Source organism: Lithobates pipiens, unplaced genomic scaffold (assembly GCF_037356315.1).
Source record: "Lithobates pipiens isolate NorthernLeopardFrog02 unplaced genomic scaffold, aLitPip1_a1.2 Scaffold_10, whole genome shotgun sequence".
In the NCBI taxonomy this organism is placed as follows: domain Eukaryota; kingdom Metazoa; phylum Chordata; class Amphibia; order Anura; family Ranidae; genus Lithobates; species Lithobates pipiens.
Window position 1 is genome coordinate 62,243,708 of NW_027507686.1, and position 17,931 is coordinate 62,261,638.

Genomic DNA, 17,931 nt, shown 5'->3' on the forward strand with positions numbered 1-17,931 from the left:
GTTTTACTTTTAGTTCTCTGGTAGTTCTACCCACATATTGCAAACCACACTCACATTCCATTAGGTATGTGACATAAGTGGTTCCGCATGGGATGAACTTTGATATTTCATATACTTGTCCTGTTGTCCTGGATTGAAAGTGCGTTGTTTTCATTTTTGCATGTTAAGCATTTGCTACACCTGAAAAAGGATTAGTTTATAAATGGCAGGAAGTGAAAATAGAAGAGATCACATTATTTAGAGAATCCTCTATGAAGAGGGAAGCAGTGCCCTTTACACAGACCCCTAACCTCCGTACTCCAGCTAGAGGAGGGAGGAACATCACAGGAAACAATAGAAATGAGCCTAACTACACACCCCAAACTTGCTATCAATCCAATAATGAACCAGAAATACCCCAGTATAACCTACCCACATAGAATAGATATGAGCCCATCAGACCATGTACTCCACTATATAATGTAGGAGTACCTTCTTACCATAGACCATATGAGTATAATAATTTTCAGGGCAAAGGATATGGCAGACCCCCTTGGAGGGGATACAGAGGGAGAGAAGGTCACTGGGGACCCCCAGGAGAACCTGTGAATTATTGGAGACCAAGATGAGGCCACAGAGGTCACCCACCCCCATACAATACAGGAGTTCCATTACTTTTAATGCTGAGGAGCTCAAGGTATAATGCCCTGTACACACGGTCTGACATTCCGTCGAAAAAATCCGTCAGATTTTTTCCGACAGATTTTGGCCCAAACTTGTCTTGCATAAACACGGTTGCATAAAGTTGTCAGAAAATCTGATTGTTCAGAACGAGGTGACATAAAGCATGTACGACGGGACTATAAAGAGGGCAGTAGCCAATAGCTTTCATCTCGTAATTTATTCTGAGCATGCGTGGCACTTTGTCCATCGGAACTGCCTACACACGATCGAAATTGAAACGATCGGATTTTGTTGTCGGAAAATTTTAGATCCAGCTCTCAGACTTTGTATGTTGGAAATTCCGACGGAAAAAGTCGGATGGAGCCTACACATGATCAGATTTTCCGACAACACAATCTGATAGCACATCCGACCATGCGTACAGGGCATTAGGATTAGGTTTAAAATATGCCCGACCCAAAAATGTGAATACATTTAGGACTTTTATTGATTTACATAAATTTATTAGAAAGATTTAATATTAAGAAGCATTTTGCTAATTGATAATGTTCAACCCATAGATCCGCTATTTACACACAGTTTATTGAAGAATAAATCTACCTTCAATCCGAAAGATGGTAGCAATCAATGCTTAGATGTCTTCAAAATGATGGTAGAACTGGGATATTGAAGCCATTACTATACATCCCATGAGAGGCAATAAACAGATTAAACAGGGCCTCAATGATTTATAAAAAAAGAAAAACAAGACCGGCTGACGGAGGGGGGGGGGGGGGGATAGTTGTGTTTTAAATAAAGAGGACTATAACCAGGACCTCAATCGTTTGGTAGGTACGCGATAAGGATACATACAGCAAACTTAGAGGAGACCCGGGTAATAAATTAAAAGCCCAACTTATTTAAAAAGTAAAGAAAGCTCAGAAGGAAGGGGAAAGGGAAAACACACTTTCAATCCAGGACAATGGGATAAGTATATGAAATACATAAATTCATCACATGTGTAACCACTCATGTCACCAGGACCATTTTTAAGGCAGGGCAAAAGGGGCAGCTGCCTTGGGCCCTCTCATTGTTGTGGGGCCCAAAGCAGCTGCCTCATACTTGCCAAATATCCCAGTTTAAATTCCCTTGAAGTTTTAGCCCTGTGCTTTGTCCCGATATCTCAGTGTAAACTTCAGCTACTGCCCAGCTCTGCCCTATTTCCATGTACAGATGACTCACCTGCAGACCCTGTGTTTACATGTAAATAACCTGCATTGATATGTAAATAGTCGTGGACCATGACATTGATATGTAAATAGAGGCAACATTCATATGTATATCAAGGCCCCCCTGAGGTCACATCCACCCACTGGGGAGGTAAAGGAGCATGCTTTAAAGTCCTGCCTACAACTGTGGTCATTAAGCCTAACATCAGCCTGTTCTGCAAAAGTAAGTAAATTGGAGGTGGAACCCTTCTTCAAAATAACATGGTGCCACAGCACCATGAATTTTGGCGCATGTGAATACGCAGGCAGGCAGTGAGGAGATAATGTGCTGTAACCTTTAGCAACCAATCATTGAGCAGTAATGCTGTGCACTAACCTCTTGCAACCAATTGGTGAGCAGTAATAATGTGCAGTAACCTCTAACAACCAGTTAGTGAGTGGTAAAGATGTTCAGTATCCTCTAGCAATCAATCAGTGAGCAGTATTGATGTACAGTAATCTCCAGCAACCAATCAACAAGCAGAAGCCATGTGCTGTAACCTCTAGAAAATAACAGTGAGCCATAATGTGTGCTGTAACCTCTAGCAGCCAGTTAGTGAGCAGAAATGAAACACTGTAACGTCTGGCAACCAATCGCAATTGCTGCCTGATCTGATTCAGTAAACTGATTTTGAGTCTAGCTGCTATTTATTGTATGTCTCAACGCATGTGGAGAGTGAAATTGCATGGAAGAGGGGGCCCAAAAAAAAAATGTTTGTTTGCCCAGGGTCTAATCAATATTAAAGACGGCCCTGCATGTCACATACCAAAATGGAATGTGAGTGTTGTTTGCAGAATGTGGGTAGAACTACCAGAGAGCTAAAAGTAAGACTTAGGGAGCATATTAATAATATAAAAAAAAAGGTGTAGCACTAACCCCTGAAGGAGCTGCTGGTTTGATTGGGCTTACCGTTACCCTCTTCACCTCGATTTGCATCTAGGGGTTTCCCGTGGTAGATGGCCCAGAAACTTTAGAGACTGACGACAGATCCGCTCAAAGGCATTTTTATTTGCAAAAAATGTAGTTAACGAACAGTGTCTTAGTATAGGATCAGAGGGTTAGGAGGAAAGTTCAGGTACTCTTAGTGTCAAAGTCAATGATAAAGGACTTGCTTACTTCGACTAAATCCAGAGAATAGGCATTCACAGCTGGATGTTCACTCAAGTTGGATAGTCCCTCTATCACAAGGCCTAGAAGCCAACAAGGTGCTTAAATCAGGAACAAGTCCTTGCCACAGACGTTGTTGTAGAACATGTAGGAATAAGTCTCTGCCACAGATGTTGTTGTAGAACATGTAGGAAATTAGAACTTGTAGAACATTCGTGTGGTACCAGTATCTTTCAGCCAGTTTGGCGATACCCATGAGATTGGATTTACTTAGGTCCCTCAGCCTCACCAGGCTCTTGCTAAGAAGCCAACCCATACGTGATCTTCTTCTGAAGAGTCCTCCCCTGGATAGCTACGAAGTTGCTGGGCCTCTCCACAACCGGAGATGGTACCGGACCACCTCGGAATTTTTTAGTTTCCTTGCCTCGGGCTAGCCAGCCCCGAGACATAAAGTCGGGTGTATCCGCACCCCAGGCCATAGCCTCCCTGGGGGCTGGTCAGGAGGACCAGGACCATGGAGTCAGAACATACTTCTGGACCGGAACCCCGAACCACGCGACATCCGCATCTTAAGTACCCTCTCCCAGAAAGCACAGCAAGAGTGACACTCCCACTGGGCTGGCTCAGAGAGAAAGTAACTTTAAAGCACCCAACCAGGCTGTGGTTTCAATGCCTGCCAGAAGAGACAGGCTGAACACATTATAGTCCAGTCAGACTGATGCTGAGGTCCAAATTTGGAATAATTATACCCAAACCAAACTGCAGTTCAGGTGTAACATTAAATTTAAAAAAACATAGCGTATGCTCTTCAGGAGCCAGCGCTACAAAGGATTTCCAAAGTACAGTTTATCTAATCACTTTAGAAGATTCCACAACAGAGACCCCTAAAAAATTAACCTTTTGTGGCATAGACACAGCAGAAAGACACTGGAGAGGCACAAATATGAAAAAATCCATTTCACAAAATGAAATGAATATACCAGTTAGTCGATGACACCTGCATGGTCGAACATATATTTAGATATTAATCGTTTTATTACCAACTATTGTTTATATGAATCTATATGTAATTTTTGTGCATTCATTTTTATACATATGTAGCTTTCTTTAAGTTTTGACTATTTATATGGACATTATATAAGTAAACTTGATGAAAACAATATATGCATACAGTCAAATTTTTAATCTGTAATCTGATGGCAACCGCGATGTAGAGTAGATGGAATAGAGAGTACCAAGGGGGTGCCCATGCAGCTTCCTGTTTTTACAGGAAGCGGAATGGTTCCATGTGAGTACCAATATGGTAGCCATTGCATTTCCTGTCTATATGAATGGGTGATCACAGAGAATGCAAACATGGTGTTTTCTATGTATGAGAAAGACCGCAGAGGAGAATACCAAGATGGAGACCACAACACTTCCTGTACTAACAGGAAGTGAAATTTAAACATCGCAGTCAATGAGAGTAGTGGGAGGTTTGGGTGTAGTGGGCGAAACTTAACAAATAAAGACAGCCAGTCATGGGCCCCCCTCATTTCTGAAGATGCCCAGTGGAAGGGGCAAAAGGCATCAAGTAAGGAACACGTGCACGAGGTTCAGTGACGGCTGGCAGCAAGCCAAGGCAATGATTTTATTATAAATCTGCATGCTATGAGGAAAGCTTTTGCTGAAACATGTTAGCGTTTTGATGTCGCACAGCTGTCTGTGCTCAATAAAGATTTAAGAAGAAGCAATTGAGTTGCCGGCACTCTTTTAGCGTTTTTTGTCTGTATGCCTTTCTTTTGATGTAAGTGCATTTTTTTTTTTTTTTTATTGGGTGTTTTCAAGCAAATACATTTTTAGCAATATTACGCTATGTGCATCTTCATGTATTGCCTGTTTTTTTTTTGTTTGTTTTTTTAAACATCAAAGTTTATTGAGAAACAAAAGAGAGAATTGTATACAAGCAAGGAAAACAATCCAACTTCAGACATGTATTGCCTGTTTTACCGCAATGGAGATCCAGTAATCGAATAATGAGGGGATGAACCACCGCTCCAAAGTAATCCTCGAGGACTGAAGCTCTGTCTCCTATTGATGAGCCCCAGGTGCTGACCATTACACACACCATGAGCAAACAAGCAGGACAAAACTCTGGATAGCCGCACACTGGAAAAAGACTTGAAATCCCACTTTTAATTAAAACAACATGGGTCACATCAAAACAATATAAAAAAATCCACAGCAAAAGAATAACAGGGTACAGGAAAACTGACGCGTTTCGTACCGTAATCAGTGCTTACTCATAGCCATGAGTAAGTACTGATTACGGTGCGAAATGCGTCAGTTTTTCCTGTACCCTGTTATTCTTTTGCTGTGGATTTTTTTATTTTGTTTTTGATGTTGTTTTGATGTGACCCACGTTGTTTTAATTAAAGATGGGGTTTCAAGTCTTTTTCCAGTGTGCGGCTATCCAGAGTTTTGTCCTGCTTCTTTAATCGAATAATGAGGATACATCTTGGTTCATTGTGGAATCTTTTATAATCGATGGTGTAAGGAGACGTCCTGATCCTTGCTGGAAAAGATCTTGCCTGTTTATAACTTATCTCTGGGTGGGGACCCAGGAGGGAAGCACAGAGTGGCACTCGAATCTTTACAACAAGAGTCTACACGTGTATTTCGTATTGAAAGGACTTGATACAGTTTGGTACTTTTTTGCAAATTTGCACTTTATGTATTTTTTTTTCCCATTATATTGTATGATTTATTGATTATTAAGAATATTGGAGCAGCGCTAAGTATAATAATTTCTATCATCACTTTGTTTTTGTTTTGTTTTTTTACCTTCCACGTCAGCAGAAGCCCTGTCACATTTATGTAGGATAGTTTTATTATATTATTTGTACACCATAGCGCGGGTATCTATATAACGTTTTTATTCTTCAAGTTATGCTCCATTTTTATTTGCTGTGAAATGTACTGTAAGTCTGCATCTGATGTTCATTAAGCAAATACTTTGTTTACTACATAGGACCACTGCCTCAGCATTTCATTCCCATCATATTGATTGGACATGATTCAGCTTAATGTGGCTGAGGCTCTGATTGGATTTCTGTCCACCAGAAACAAATCTTGATAGTGACTTAAATATAAATATGCTGTGTGTGTGTGTGTGTGTGTATTTATTTTTTATTTTTTTGCTTATTTAACAAAGGCAGCTTCCAAATAGACATACATGTACAAAAATAAGTATACTCTAATAAAGGGCAAAATACTACTTCCTTGAATAGTATCATCTATAATATTCTGATTGACTACAAGGATCATAGCATCTCATTAAGTTTTAGACTAAAACACGGCAGGGATCCTTCAGGATTAAAGTTTTGGGGAAAAAATAAGATCCACCCCTTATGGTGGGGCAGTATTTTGGTCCATGATTTGTCAAAACGTGAAACTCCATGGATATATTTGACTAACACTTTAAGCCCCAATGGAATGAATATAGATTTTGACCTGAATTGCTTTATTAGTGACTATTAATCACTTACGGACCACCCGCCGCAGGTTTACATCGGCTGTTTGAAGGAGGATAACTTTGTTATGGCAGCAGCTAGCTACCATAACCCCGGTACCCTCCTTTTCAGAGGGCGGTCCGCTACAAGATAAAAGTTGTGTCTGCAGCGGTTTCACCGTGAGATCATTTTTATCGGTGGTGCGAAAGGGCCTTCCCCTCCTACCGCAATCCGGTGCCCTCTGCCTCTTACCGGAACCGTCGGCAGCAGCGGAGGAGATTGCGTCTTGTCGCTTGCTGTGCATGGAGACGAGTGAGGGAAGATGGCTCCCAACCGTCTGCATGACACTGCAGAGTGGAAGCGATGGCAAAACGTCAATTCCACCCACAGCTCTTAAAGGGCCATTTAAAAAAAATATATATATTTTAAATAACAATTTTTTTTTTCTTATTGCATTTTAGTGTAAATATGAGATCTGAGGTCTTTTTGACCGCTGTGCAAATACAGTGTGACAGAAAGTATTGCAACGACCGCATTCTCTAGGGTGTTATAAAAAAATGTATAATGTTCGGGGATTCCAAGTAATTTTCTAGCAAAAAAAAACTGTTTTAACTTGTAAACAACAAATCTCAGAAAGAGGCTTGGTCCTTAAGTGGTTAATTTTATGTATTTTATGCTTTGCAGTTATATCATGATACTGTTTCTGATTTCGTTTCTGGTTGAGTCCCAAGCCTTCATGCAGCCCGAGATAGGCACCATGGCTTTATGTGGTTTTCAGGATTAGTTTTACCTTTTAATGTCATAGGATTCCATATAGAACTGAATATGTACTGTGTGTAACATACTTTTACATTCAGTTAGGTTATATGGTTTTACTAAATAAGTGAACAAAGTGAGCTGCGCTAAAAACAAAAAATATATTACTAAAACCTAATCAAAAACCATATCAATAACCATGAGAAAAAAAACGATTTTTTGTGACAAAAATGCAAGTAATGAAATTCAAATAATAAAATTATATATGTGAATAATATCTTGTCATCATATAAGTGAAAAAAATGTATACTAGATCAAAACCAATAATGAAATTAGCATAAATAGTATTCGAAAACAACAAAGGATTTATATATATTGAAACAAAAATTGTCCAAAGAATAGTGTTAGTTCTTCCAAGGTGATATTAAGGTGTAAACACCCACAAATTCCTGTGTGAAAAATAATCCAAACAATCCTCCACCAGTGAGAAGAGGGGCCGCTGACCAGAGTTATAGATCTCAGTGTTAATGAGATCAGCAAAGCAACAGCACAGAAGTTCTGGATGAACCGTCACAGGCACCACACTGCTTCTATCTCCAATACGAAGCATGTGTATAGAAGAAAACGATCGTATAAAAAACGAGCCGGCCGGACTCGTGTGCCGCCCGCACTTCCTAGTTGGGCGTAGAACGTGGAGACGTCAGAACGCCTACCTCCCTACGCGCGTTTCGTCACGAACGAACGTGTTCACGCATCCCGTGTAACCTAGTACTTTAGCCCAGTGATCATCAACCCTGTCCTCAGGGCCCACTAACAGGCCAGGTTTTATGTATTACCTTCGGGAGATGTAGACTAGAATACTGCAATCACTGAGCAGCAAATGATATCACCTGTCATGTATTTTAGTTATCTTGCAAACCTGGCCTGTTAGTGGGCCCTGCTTTAGCCGATCTGTCATTCAGTCCCGTGCTTGGTTGCGATTTGGCTAGTGATGACACTCCGGTTTTGTTACATGGAGGATTAACATTATGTCCTTTGTGTATATAAAAGGGAAGAGCCGCGCTGTGTGGCCACGCCCTCCAGAGAAGACGTGATGACGAAAGGCGCTGGGGCATGACTACACGGCTCCCTCGTCTGTCAGTCTCAGAGCTGGTCATCCCAGGTTCCATCACAGCCAATTCCATCTTGGAGGCGGTGAGAGTGACTCTTTCTGTACAGCACAGATGTTTATTTTACATGCTGCTTTATCCTGAATCTTGTGTAAGCAGATATTATGTGTGTAGGTATTTTACCCATTAACAGTATTACGCTATGCCAGTTCCCCTTTTCTCTTGCATTTATGAATTGTATCATGAAAGAGTGATCTTTTCGGAGATAGAAGCCAGTTTCAAGTCTCGGATGATTACAGGCTTCAGTGTCTGTTACATTTGCATCGTACTGGGAGGATTGGAGTTTATCTTACAGTGTGTGGAGACACAAGGCTCATATATCACTCATGTCTGGTGAGTTCATTACCAACAAGGACTATTCGTGCACGAGGTGTTGGTGATGGTATCCAGCTGAGGAATCTATTTCTTGTTGCTAAGTTACGGAGCACAGTTCACACTACATTGATTTTAAGTGTTTTATGTATTTCATGTTGATTGACTCTCCAATGGTTTTTAATTACCATTATCTGCACTGAATATTACATTTTCATTATTCTATTAGCGATGTTAGTGCTGAGTAGGGATGAGCCGAACACCCTCCGGTTCGGTTCGCACCAGAACTTTCGAACGGACCCCAAATTCGAACGAACTTTAGAACCCCATTGAAGTCTATGGGACTCGAACGTTCGAAATTAAAAGTGCTAATTTTAACGGCTAATATGCAAGATACTGTCCTAAAAAGGGTTTGGGGACCTGGCTCCTGCCCCAGGGGACATGGGTCAATGCCTAAAATGTTTTTAAAAATGGCCGTTTTGGCAGGAGCACTGATTTTAATGATGATTAAAGTGAAAAAATGTGAAATATTCCTTTAAATATGGTGCCTGGGGGGTGTCTGTAGTATGCCTGTGAAGTGCCACGGGTTTCCCGTGTTTAGAACAGTCCCTGCACAAAATGACATTAAACGGAAATAACACCATTTAAAACTGCTTGCGGTTTTAATGTTATATCTGGTTCCTGCAATATGGTTGAAAATCATTGAGAAAAATGACATGGGTAGCCCTCCCTGCCCATTACCAGCCTATTTGGGTCTTGTACGCATATTAAGGGGAACCCTGTACCCATATTAAAAAAAGGAAATGCGTGTGGCCCCCAGGCCCTATATACTCAGAACAGCAGTATACAGGCGGTGCAAACAAGACAGGGACTGTGTAGGTTTGTTGTGTTAAGTTGAATCTGTTTGTAATTTTCAACTGGTACATTTTTAAAGTGTAGCTCCAGTCAAAAAAACTATTTTTAAGCTTTTTGGAAAACATAGAGAAGGGTTATCACCCCTGTATAATTTGTTTTGTCGTCCATCTTTTTTCATCTCACTTGCTGTTGTCTCCTTCCGTTTGCAAGTAGGAGATGTTTGTAAATTGGATGTTTGAAAGTAGGGGCCTGCCCTATATGCTCTGCAGAAATGGCGGAACAAGGTGTTGGTTTTGCCACAACATTGTAAGCCCTCAAAGTGACTCTTGGTGGGCGCTGGAGCGCCCTGCTGTGAACGATTATATCAAGAATTGTAATTACATGCCATTGTTGAACAGTGGTAGAAAAATTGACCTTTGGTGGTTGTGGTGCTGGTGCCACAACACTATAAGTCCTCACCGTTACTCTGGGTGGGCACAGGAAGGGGCCCTCCTGTGAAATATTATATCAAGAATTGTAATTACATGTCCCTGTTAAACAGGGGCAGAAAAATTTGGCCTTAGGCACTGCTGCTGGTGCCACCACACTGCAACCTCTCCCATATACTCTAGTTTTATTGCAGGAATTAGCCCTGCTGCAAAGCATTGCATCAAAAATTGTACTTAAACGCCCCTGTTAAACAGGGGCAGAAAAATTGGGCCTTAGGCACTGGTGCTGGTGCCACCACACTGCAACCTCTGCCATATACTCTAGTTTTATTGCAGGAATTAGCCCTGCTGCAAAGCATTGCATCAAAAATTGTACTTAAACGCCCCTGTTAAACAGGGGCAGAAAAATTGGGCCTTAGGCACTGGTGCTGGTGCCACCACACTGCAACCTCTGCCATATACTCTAGTTTTATTGCAGGAATTAGCCCTGCTGCAAAGCATTGCATCAAAAATTGTAATTAAACGCCCCTGTTAAACAGGGGCAGAAAAATTGGGCCTTAGGCACTGGTGCTGGTGCCACCACACTGCAACCTCTCCCATATACTCTACTTTTATTGCAGGAATTATCCCTGCTGCAAAGCATTGCATCAAAAATTGTACTTAAACGCCCCTGTTAAACAGGGGCAGAAAAATTGGGCCTTAGGCACTGGTGCTGGTGCCACCACACTGCAACCTCTTCCATATACTCTAGTTTTATTGCAGGAATTAGCCCTGCTGCAAAGCATTGCATCAAAAATTGTAATTAAACGCCCCTGTTAAACAGGGGCAGAAAAATTGGGCCTTAGGCACTGGTGCTGGTGCCACCACACTGCAACCTCTCCCATATACTCTTATTTGATTGCAGGAATTAGCCCTGCTGCAAAGCATTGCATCAAAAATTTTACTTAAACGCCCCTGTTAAACAGGGGCAGAAAAATTGGGCTGATGGCATCACCCAGAACCAGAAATGTTCTTCCAACATATCAGTGGAGGAGGAAGAGAATAGACAATCAATATAACAGGACAGTCACTCAGCATCAGCATAGGCAGTCTTGAAGGGATGTGATATTTCAAAAAAAATTATTCTGTTACATCAGCTTCAGGTGCTTGGTAGCTGTGGGTGATCCAAGACTGATTCATCTTGATGAAGGTCAGTCGATCAACTGATTCGGTGGACAGGCGCACCCTGTGATCGGTAACAAAGCCACCAGCAGCACTGAAGGTGCGTTCCGAAAGAACGCTGGATGCAGGACAGGCCAGTAGCTCAATTGCATACTGTGCAAGCTCTGGCCAGTGATCCATCCTCAAGACCCAGTAAGCCAGAGGATTTTCGGTGGGAAAGGTGTCCAAGTCTGACCTTGCCCCTAGGTATTCCTGCACCATGTAAATCAGACGCTGGCGATGGTTGCTGGAACCGATCATACCTTGGGGCTGCGGACTAAAAAATTGTCTGAAAGCATCAGTCAGACGGCCACCTTCTCCACCGCTCCTTCTGACCGATGCCTCAGCAACACGTTGTCCAGGACCAGGAGTTTGTAACCTCCCAGTCTCTGGGAACACGTTGCACAGACCTTTCTGCAAGGCCTCCCGGAGATGTCTCATCCTCTGCTCCCTCTGCGATGGCAAGATAAGGTCGGCAACCTTACCCTTGTACCGTGGATCAAGGAGAGTGGCCAGCCAGTAATGGTCCCTCTCCTTGATCCGAAGAATACGAGGATCCTTCCGCAGGCTTTGCAGGATCAGGGAGGCCATGCAGCGTAGGTTAGCTGAGGCATTCGGTCCGGAGTCCTCTGGGTCACTAAGGACAACATGATCCGCAGCTACCTCCTCCCAGCCACGTACAAGTCCACGTGTTTCTTGGGACTGTAAATCATCCCTACAAGACTGCTGCTGCTGCTGCTGATGCTGAGTGCCAGCCTCCACCTCCATGCTGACACAATCATCCTCCTCCTCCTCTTCTTCCTCCTCATCCTCTTCCTGTGTGAAGGGTGGCACAGCAGGAACACTGTCTGGATAAAGGGGGCCTTGAGAGGCAAGGAAGTCCTCCTCTTCCTGCCTCTGTTCTGCCTCAAGTGCCCTGTCCATTATTCCACGCAGCGTATGCTCCAAGAGGTGGACAAGAGGTACAGTGTCACTGATGCATGCACTGTCACTGCTCACCATCCTTGTGGCCTCCTCAAACGGTGACAGGACAGTGCATGCATCCCTGATCATGCCCCACTGGCGTGGTGAGAAAAAACCGAGCTCCCCTGACCCTGTCCTGGTGCCGTAGTCGCACAGGTACTCATTGATGGCCCTCTGCTGTGTGTGCAGCCGCTGCAGCATGGCCAACGTTGAGTTCCACCTGGTGGGCATGTCACATATAAGGCGGTTCTTGGGCAGGTTCAACTCCTTTTGGAGCTCAGCCAGCCGAGCACAGGCATTAAATGATCGGCGGAAATGCACACAGACTTTCCTGGCCTGCTTCAGGACATCCTGTAAGCCGGGGTACCTGCCCAAGAACCGCTGCACCACCAGGTTAAGGACGTGAGCTACACAGGGCACATGGGTCAGTTGTCCCTGTCGGAGGGCGGAGAGGAGGTTGGTGCCATTGTCACAAACCACCATTCCTGGCTTAAGCTGGCCTGGCGTCAACCACCTCTCGGCCTGCCCCTGCAGAGCTGACAAAACATCCGCCCCAGTGTGGCTCCTGTCCCCCAAACAAACCAGCGCAAGCACGGCATGGCATCGTTTTGCCTGTGTACTTGCGTAGCCCCTGGAACGCCTACGAAGCACCGCTGGTTCTGAGGACAGAGCACTGGAAGAGGCCATGGAGGAAGAAGGAGAGGAGGGGGTGGAGGAGAGAGGTGTGTCACAACCAATAGTAGCATTTTGGAGGCGTGGTGGCGGAACAACCTCCAACACTACTGCACCTTGTCCTGCATCCTTCCCAGCTGCCAGAAGAGTGACCCAATGGGCCGTGAAAGACAGGTAACGTTCCTGTCCATGCCTGCTGGACCATGAGTCAGCGGTAATATGCACCTTACCGCTGACCGCTCTGTCCAGCGAGGCAAGGACATTGCCTTCCACATGCCGGTAGAGAGCCGGAATCGCCGGAATCGCCTTCCCTGAGAAAAAGTGGCGTTTGGGGACCTGCCACTGAGGAACCGCACATTGTACAAACTCACGGAAGGGGGCCGAGTCTACCAACTGAAAAGACTAGCAATTTAGCCAAGCTAGCATTCAACCGCTGGGCATGTGGATGGCTGGGAGTGAACTTCTTTCGCCGGTCCAGCAGCTGGGGCAGGGACATTTGCCTGCTATAATCGGACGTGGGTGTATCGCTAGCAGAGTTCCCGGAAGCACTTGGCTGTGACACACCTAATTCTACACCTTCATTCCTCTCAGAGCAGGTTTCAGAGGGGACTGAAGGTCTAGTGGGGTTGGAGATGCCAGCTGATGAGGAGCAAGGAGAGGTCCGCTTTGTTCTTTGGTGTGGGTCTTTGAGGTACGCTTGCCAACGAGCTGCATGGCAGGTCAACATATGTCTGGTCAAGCATGTGGTGCCCAAGCGGCTGATGTTTTGGCCACACGAGATACGCTTGAGACATATGTTGCAAATAGCAGCGGTGCGATCTGATGCACTCGTCTCAAAAAAGGCCCACACCAAAGAACTTTTAGAATAACGCGCAGAGGCAGCGCCCTGCACAGGCGGAGCTCTGCGGTGTGATTCAGTCGGTGTGCTGCCCCTAAGCTGGCCCCCGGAGGGCATCCTGCCTCGTTGGACATGTGCCTCCTCCTCCTCCTCCTCCTCCTCCTCCTCCTCCTCTCTCCTTCCAGGCACCCACGTGGAGTCAGTGCCCTCATCATCCCCTCCCTCTTCATCGCTGTAGCAAACCTGGCAGTATGCTGCAGCTTGTGGAACATGACTGCCAGATTGCTGTCCTTCTTGAGCATCCCCTCTCTCTGCGCTCACGCTACTGCCTTCCTCTAGCTGAGTGTCATCATCAGAGCCCACAAAACACTGGGCATCCTCCTGGAGCATGTAGCCAACACTGTGCTCAAAGAGTTCAGGAGACTCCTCCGGAGGACGTGGTGGGTCTAGGGAAGGAGTCACTGATGATGAAATTGAGAGGAGGGAAGACGATGCGTTGGCAGCTGCTTTGCTAGTACCCTGAGACTGGGTGAGAGAGGATGAGGAGGATGAAGAGGGCTTGGTCATCCACTCTACCAAGTCGTTGGCATGTTGCGGCTCAACATGTCCAGCTGCCGAAAAGAAGGACAAGTGTGTCCCATGGCCACGTGCTGATGACAATGCACCGCGTCCACAACCAGCACTGTTGTCTCTAGACACAGAGCCTGCTTGCCTTCTTTTATCGGCTCGCGCCTGTCTGCCTCTCCTTGCCTTCCAGACATGGTAATGGCCTGAAGGGAGTTGGGTAAAAAAGCAGTTGGGTAGTGTATATTGTGCTAGAGGCACACAACACCCACTAACTCCTGCAGATGCCTTTATTATAGAACACCAGAGATAAAGGGGTATATACAGATGTATACGGTGCTGTGCTGGAGGCACACACAACTTCCAATAACTCCTGCAGATGGCAAGTGGTCTCAAATAGAGAAGAGCTATGTAGGTGGATATAGCGGTATGTACTGGGTACAGAGCACGCAGACAGCACGCACAAGCTCCTAACACTACTGACTGCAAGCTCTATTATAAAAGATAGATCACTAGCTATATAGGTGAGGTGAATATAGCGGTGTATACTGCGGTCAGGGCACGCAGACAACAACCACTACACAACAGCAAGATCGAAAATCGGCCGAAAACTATCGGTGTGTACTGTGTTGAAGGTACACAGAACACCCACTGCTTCAGACGCCAACACACTACACAAGGCCGCTGCGCTGGCGGCCTTATATAGTGTGGGGCGTGCACTACACAGCCTGAGCTATGATTGGCCACAGGCATCCTGCCTGTGGCCAATCATGGCTCTCCTCGCTGCTGGCTCTGCGATTGGCCAAGCATGCGGGGTCACAGTGCATGCTTGGCCAATCATGAGCCAGCAATGCACTGCGCCATCGCAGTGCATTGTGGGCCGTGAGCGCCACACGAATTTGGCGCGAACGGACCAAAATGTTCGGATTTCGCCAAACGGACAAACAGCCGATGTTCGAGTCGAACGTATGTTCGACTCGAACACGAAGCTCATCCCTAGTGCTGAGATGATTGCTCTGATTTTTGTCTTTGGGACATTTTATTAATTGTGTATGTTTATAATAGCTGCTGTTGTGCATTGAACAGATTTTGTCCATTGGAGCACTTGGATCAGTAACATTTGGTGCTACTGAGATATATATCTCTATATCTTGAATAGTATCACTGTTTTTATTTAAAAAAAATACTATTCACATGTAGTTTTAAGAGAATATGCAGTGTTGCCAGGGTATTCCCAACAGGGGTTGGCTCAGTGGTAACCCTAGGCAACTGGACTGATCATGCTTGTGTTCCCCTATTTCCCAACGCATTTCAATGGTATGACACGCATCATCTGAATGAATGCCCTGTACACACGAACAGTTTTCCCATCAGAATAAACTCTGAAGGTTTTTCCAACGGACTTCCGACGGAATTCGACTGAAACTGTTTTGCGTACACACGATCACACCAAAGTCCAACCGTTAAGAACGCAGTGACGTACAATGCGTACGACGAGACTAGAAAAAGGAAGTTCAATAGCCACTGCGCCACCTTCTGCTAATCTTGTGTTAGTAGAAGTTTGGTTAGAGACGATTCGCGCTTTTCAGACTTCTGCTTTTTCAGATCGTTTTACTGCTGAGATCAGTAGAAATAATCAAGAAATAAGTTTGTGAGAACTCTGTGTGAATATGAGCAGCAAAACAACTTCATTATTCTAGCATTATAAAAAAGAAAAGAATGTGCTGCATCAAAAGATCACAGAATTTACTGTGTGAGGAATGTGCTAGCTCCATTACAAACGCTAGTTTTACCACACCGAGCGCTTCCGTCTCGTACTTGCTTCAGAGCATGCATCGTTTTTGGTCCGTCGGAACAGCATACAGAGAAGCGGTTTTCTCAATAGGAAGTGGTTCCATCGGAAATATTTAGAACATGTTCCATTTCTAAGTCCGTCAGAATTTTCAACAATGGGGCATACACACGATCGGAATATACGATGAAAAGCTCCTGTCTGACTTTTTCAGTCGGGCATTCTGCTCGTGTGTATGCGGCATCAGAATTGCTTTAGCTTTGGAGGCTCCTATGAATAACAGCTAGGCTCCACAAATACTTTCCCAAAGTTCAGCCACCATCACCATTTCTGTGTCTTGCAGAAGCACTGAATGATAAGATAATTGAACTGTTATAGGAATGTACTTAATTTCCCTCTCCTTATTATTTGCATACATTTGAGGGTTTGAAAGGGAAAAAAAGTCCAATCATTTACAGAATACTCATATATTTATATTTAGTATAAACTAAACTATATTTCTGCCAATGCTTGCAGTCTTCCAAAGCTTAAACTGGTGTGACATTGTAATTTGGTTGCATTCTGTTAGAAATGTAAGAAACTGATTAGTCATACTTGTATAATAGTAAATTAGGTGTACGGCTTGATGCTGAATACAGTCATTGTCCAGGTTGAATTACCTATTTTCCTTTCCTTCTTGTGGTTTCAGTATTCTGGGCACCCTGGCGGCCTGTTACCTGACGGTGGTAATCATTGTGAAGTACTACCTCATGGAGCACACTGCATTCCAGAAGCATGAACATACCTCAAAGTAAGTATGGCAGAAGCACACCTTCAGTTTCTATCATCTCCTGGAGCCAAAACTCCACAAAATATAGTTTGTCCTGTATGTTTCGTCTTCCCTTAACAAGAGAGAAAAATGGCATAAAGAGTGGTGAACATTCCAAAAATTTTCATAGTATAGGACAGGACAACCAGCCATTTCCCGCACACTTAAGCACTCCCCCTTTATAAGGGCTGCAGCAAATTCACAAAATTATCATATACAGTAATTCGTCTTTGACACTAGGCTAATTAAACATAAAAGCAATATTAATCTAAAAACCAGAAATGTAATGAATTGCAGCTTACCAATCTTTAGATATGGTGGTTTTCATTCATTTTCATTTTTAACCACTTGCCTACTGAGCACGTTTACCTCCTTCCTGCACAGGCCATTTTTCAGCTTTCAGCGCTGTCACACTTTGTAAATAAGTAATTTTTCTCCTTCACTTATGGGAACTGATAGACTGCACTGATGAGGCTTCACTTATGGGCACTGATGGGGTACTAATATTCTGCACTGATGGGCACTGAAAGGCAGCACTGACTGGCATTACTAATGGGCCCTGATTGGTGTCACTGATGGGCATTGCTGGGGCTGTACTGTAAGCAGTGCCCTGATTGCCCGTACAAGTCTCCCCTGTCAGTGGGAGCCAAGGAGAGCCGATAAACTGCACTTTCTTGTTTACATGTGACCGGCTGTGATTGGACACAGCTGATCACATGGGTAAAGAGCCGCGCCATTGGCTCTTTACGGAGATCAGGGTTGTGCTGCGTGACTGCTACTCTGCATGCCCAAGCGGCAGTTCTGGGGCACTGTCATGACATTGTCCCAGGACAAGAGTGCCACCAGCCACCGTCATTTTACTATACGGCAGGCAACAAATGGTTTAATGTTTCTTTCCTATGTTTTCACCTGGTGATCTGGCCAGTAACACACCTCTTGTATTAGAGCTCCTCCACTCTGGATGAATGAGCACATGGGCACCTCTGGAAAGCAGCACCGTCAGCCTGAATTGAGGGGAGTGTTAGATGTACTAACAAATTTAGATATATAAATTAAATTCAGATT

At 44.3% G+C, this 17,931-nt stretch overlaps 1 protein-coding gene across 1 annotated transcript in view; it reads left to right on the forward strand.

Moving 5' to 3' along the window:
• SLC38A8 (solute carrier family 38 member 8) overlaps positions 1-17,931 on the forward strand; it is a 121,639-nt gene that overhangs the window by 58,439 nt on the left and 45,269 nt on the right. Inside the window, exon 4 of the mRNA XM_077455749.1 lies at positions 16,747-16,848. Coding sequence (XP_077311875.1) covers positions 16,747-16,848 — 102 coding nt within the window. The remainder of the gene's footprint in view (positions 1-16,746; positions 16,849-17,931) is intronic.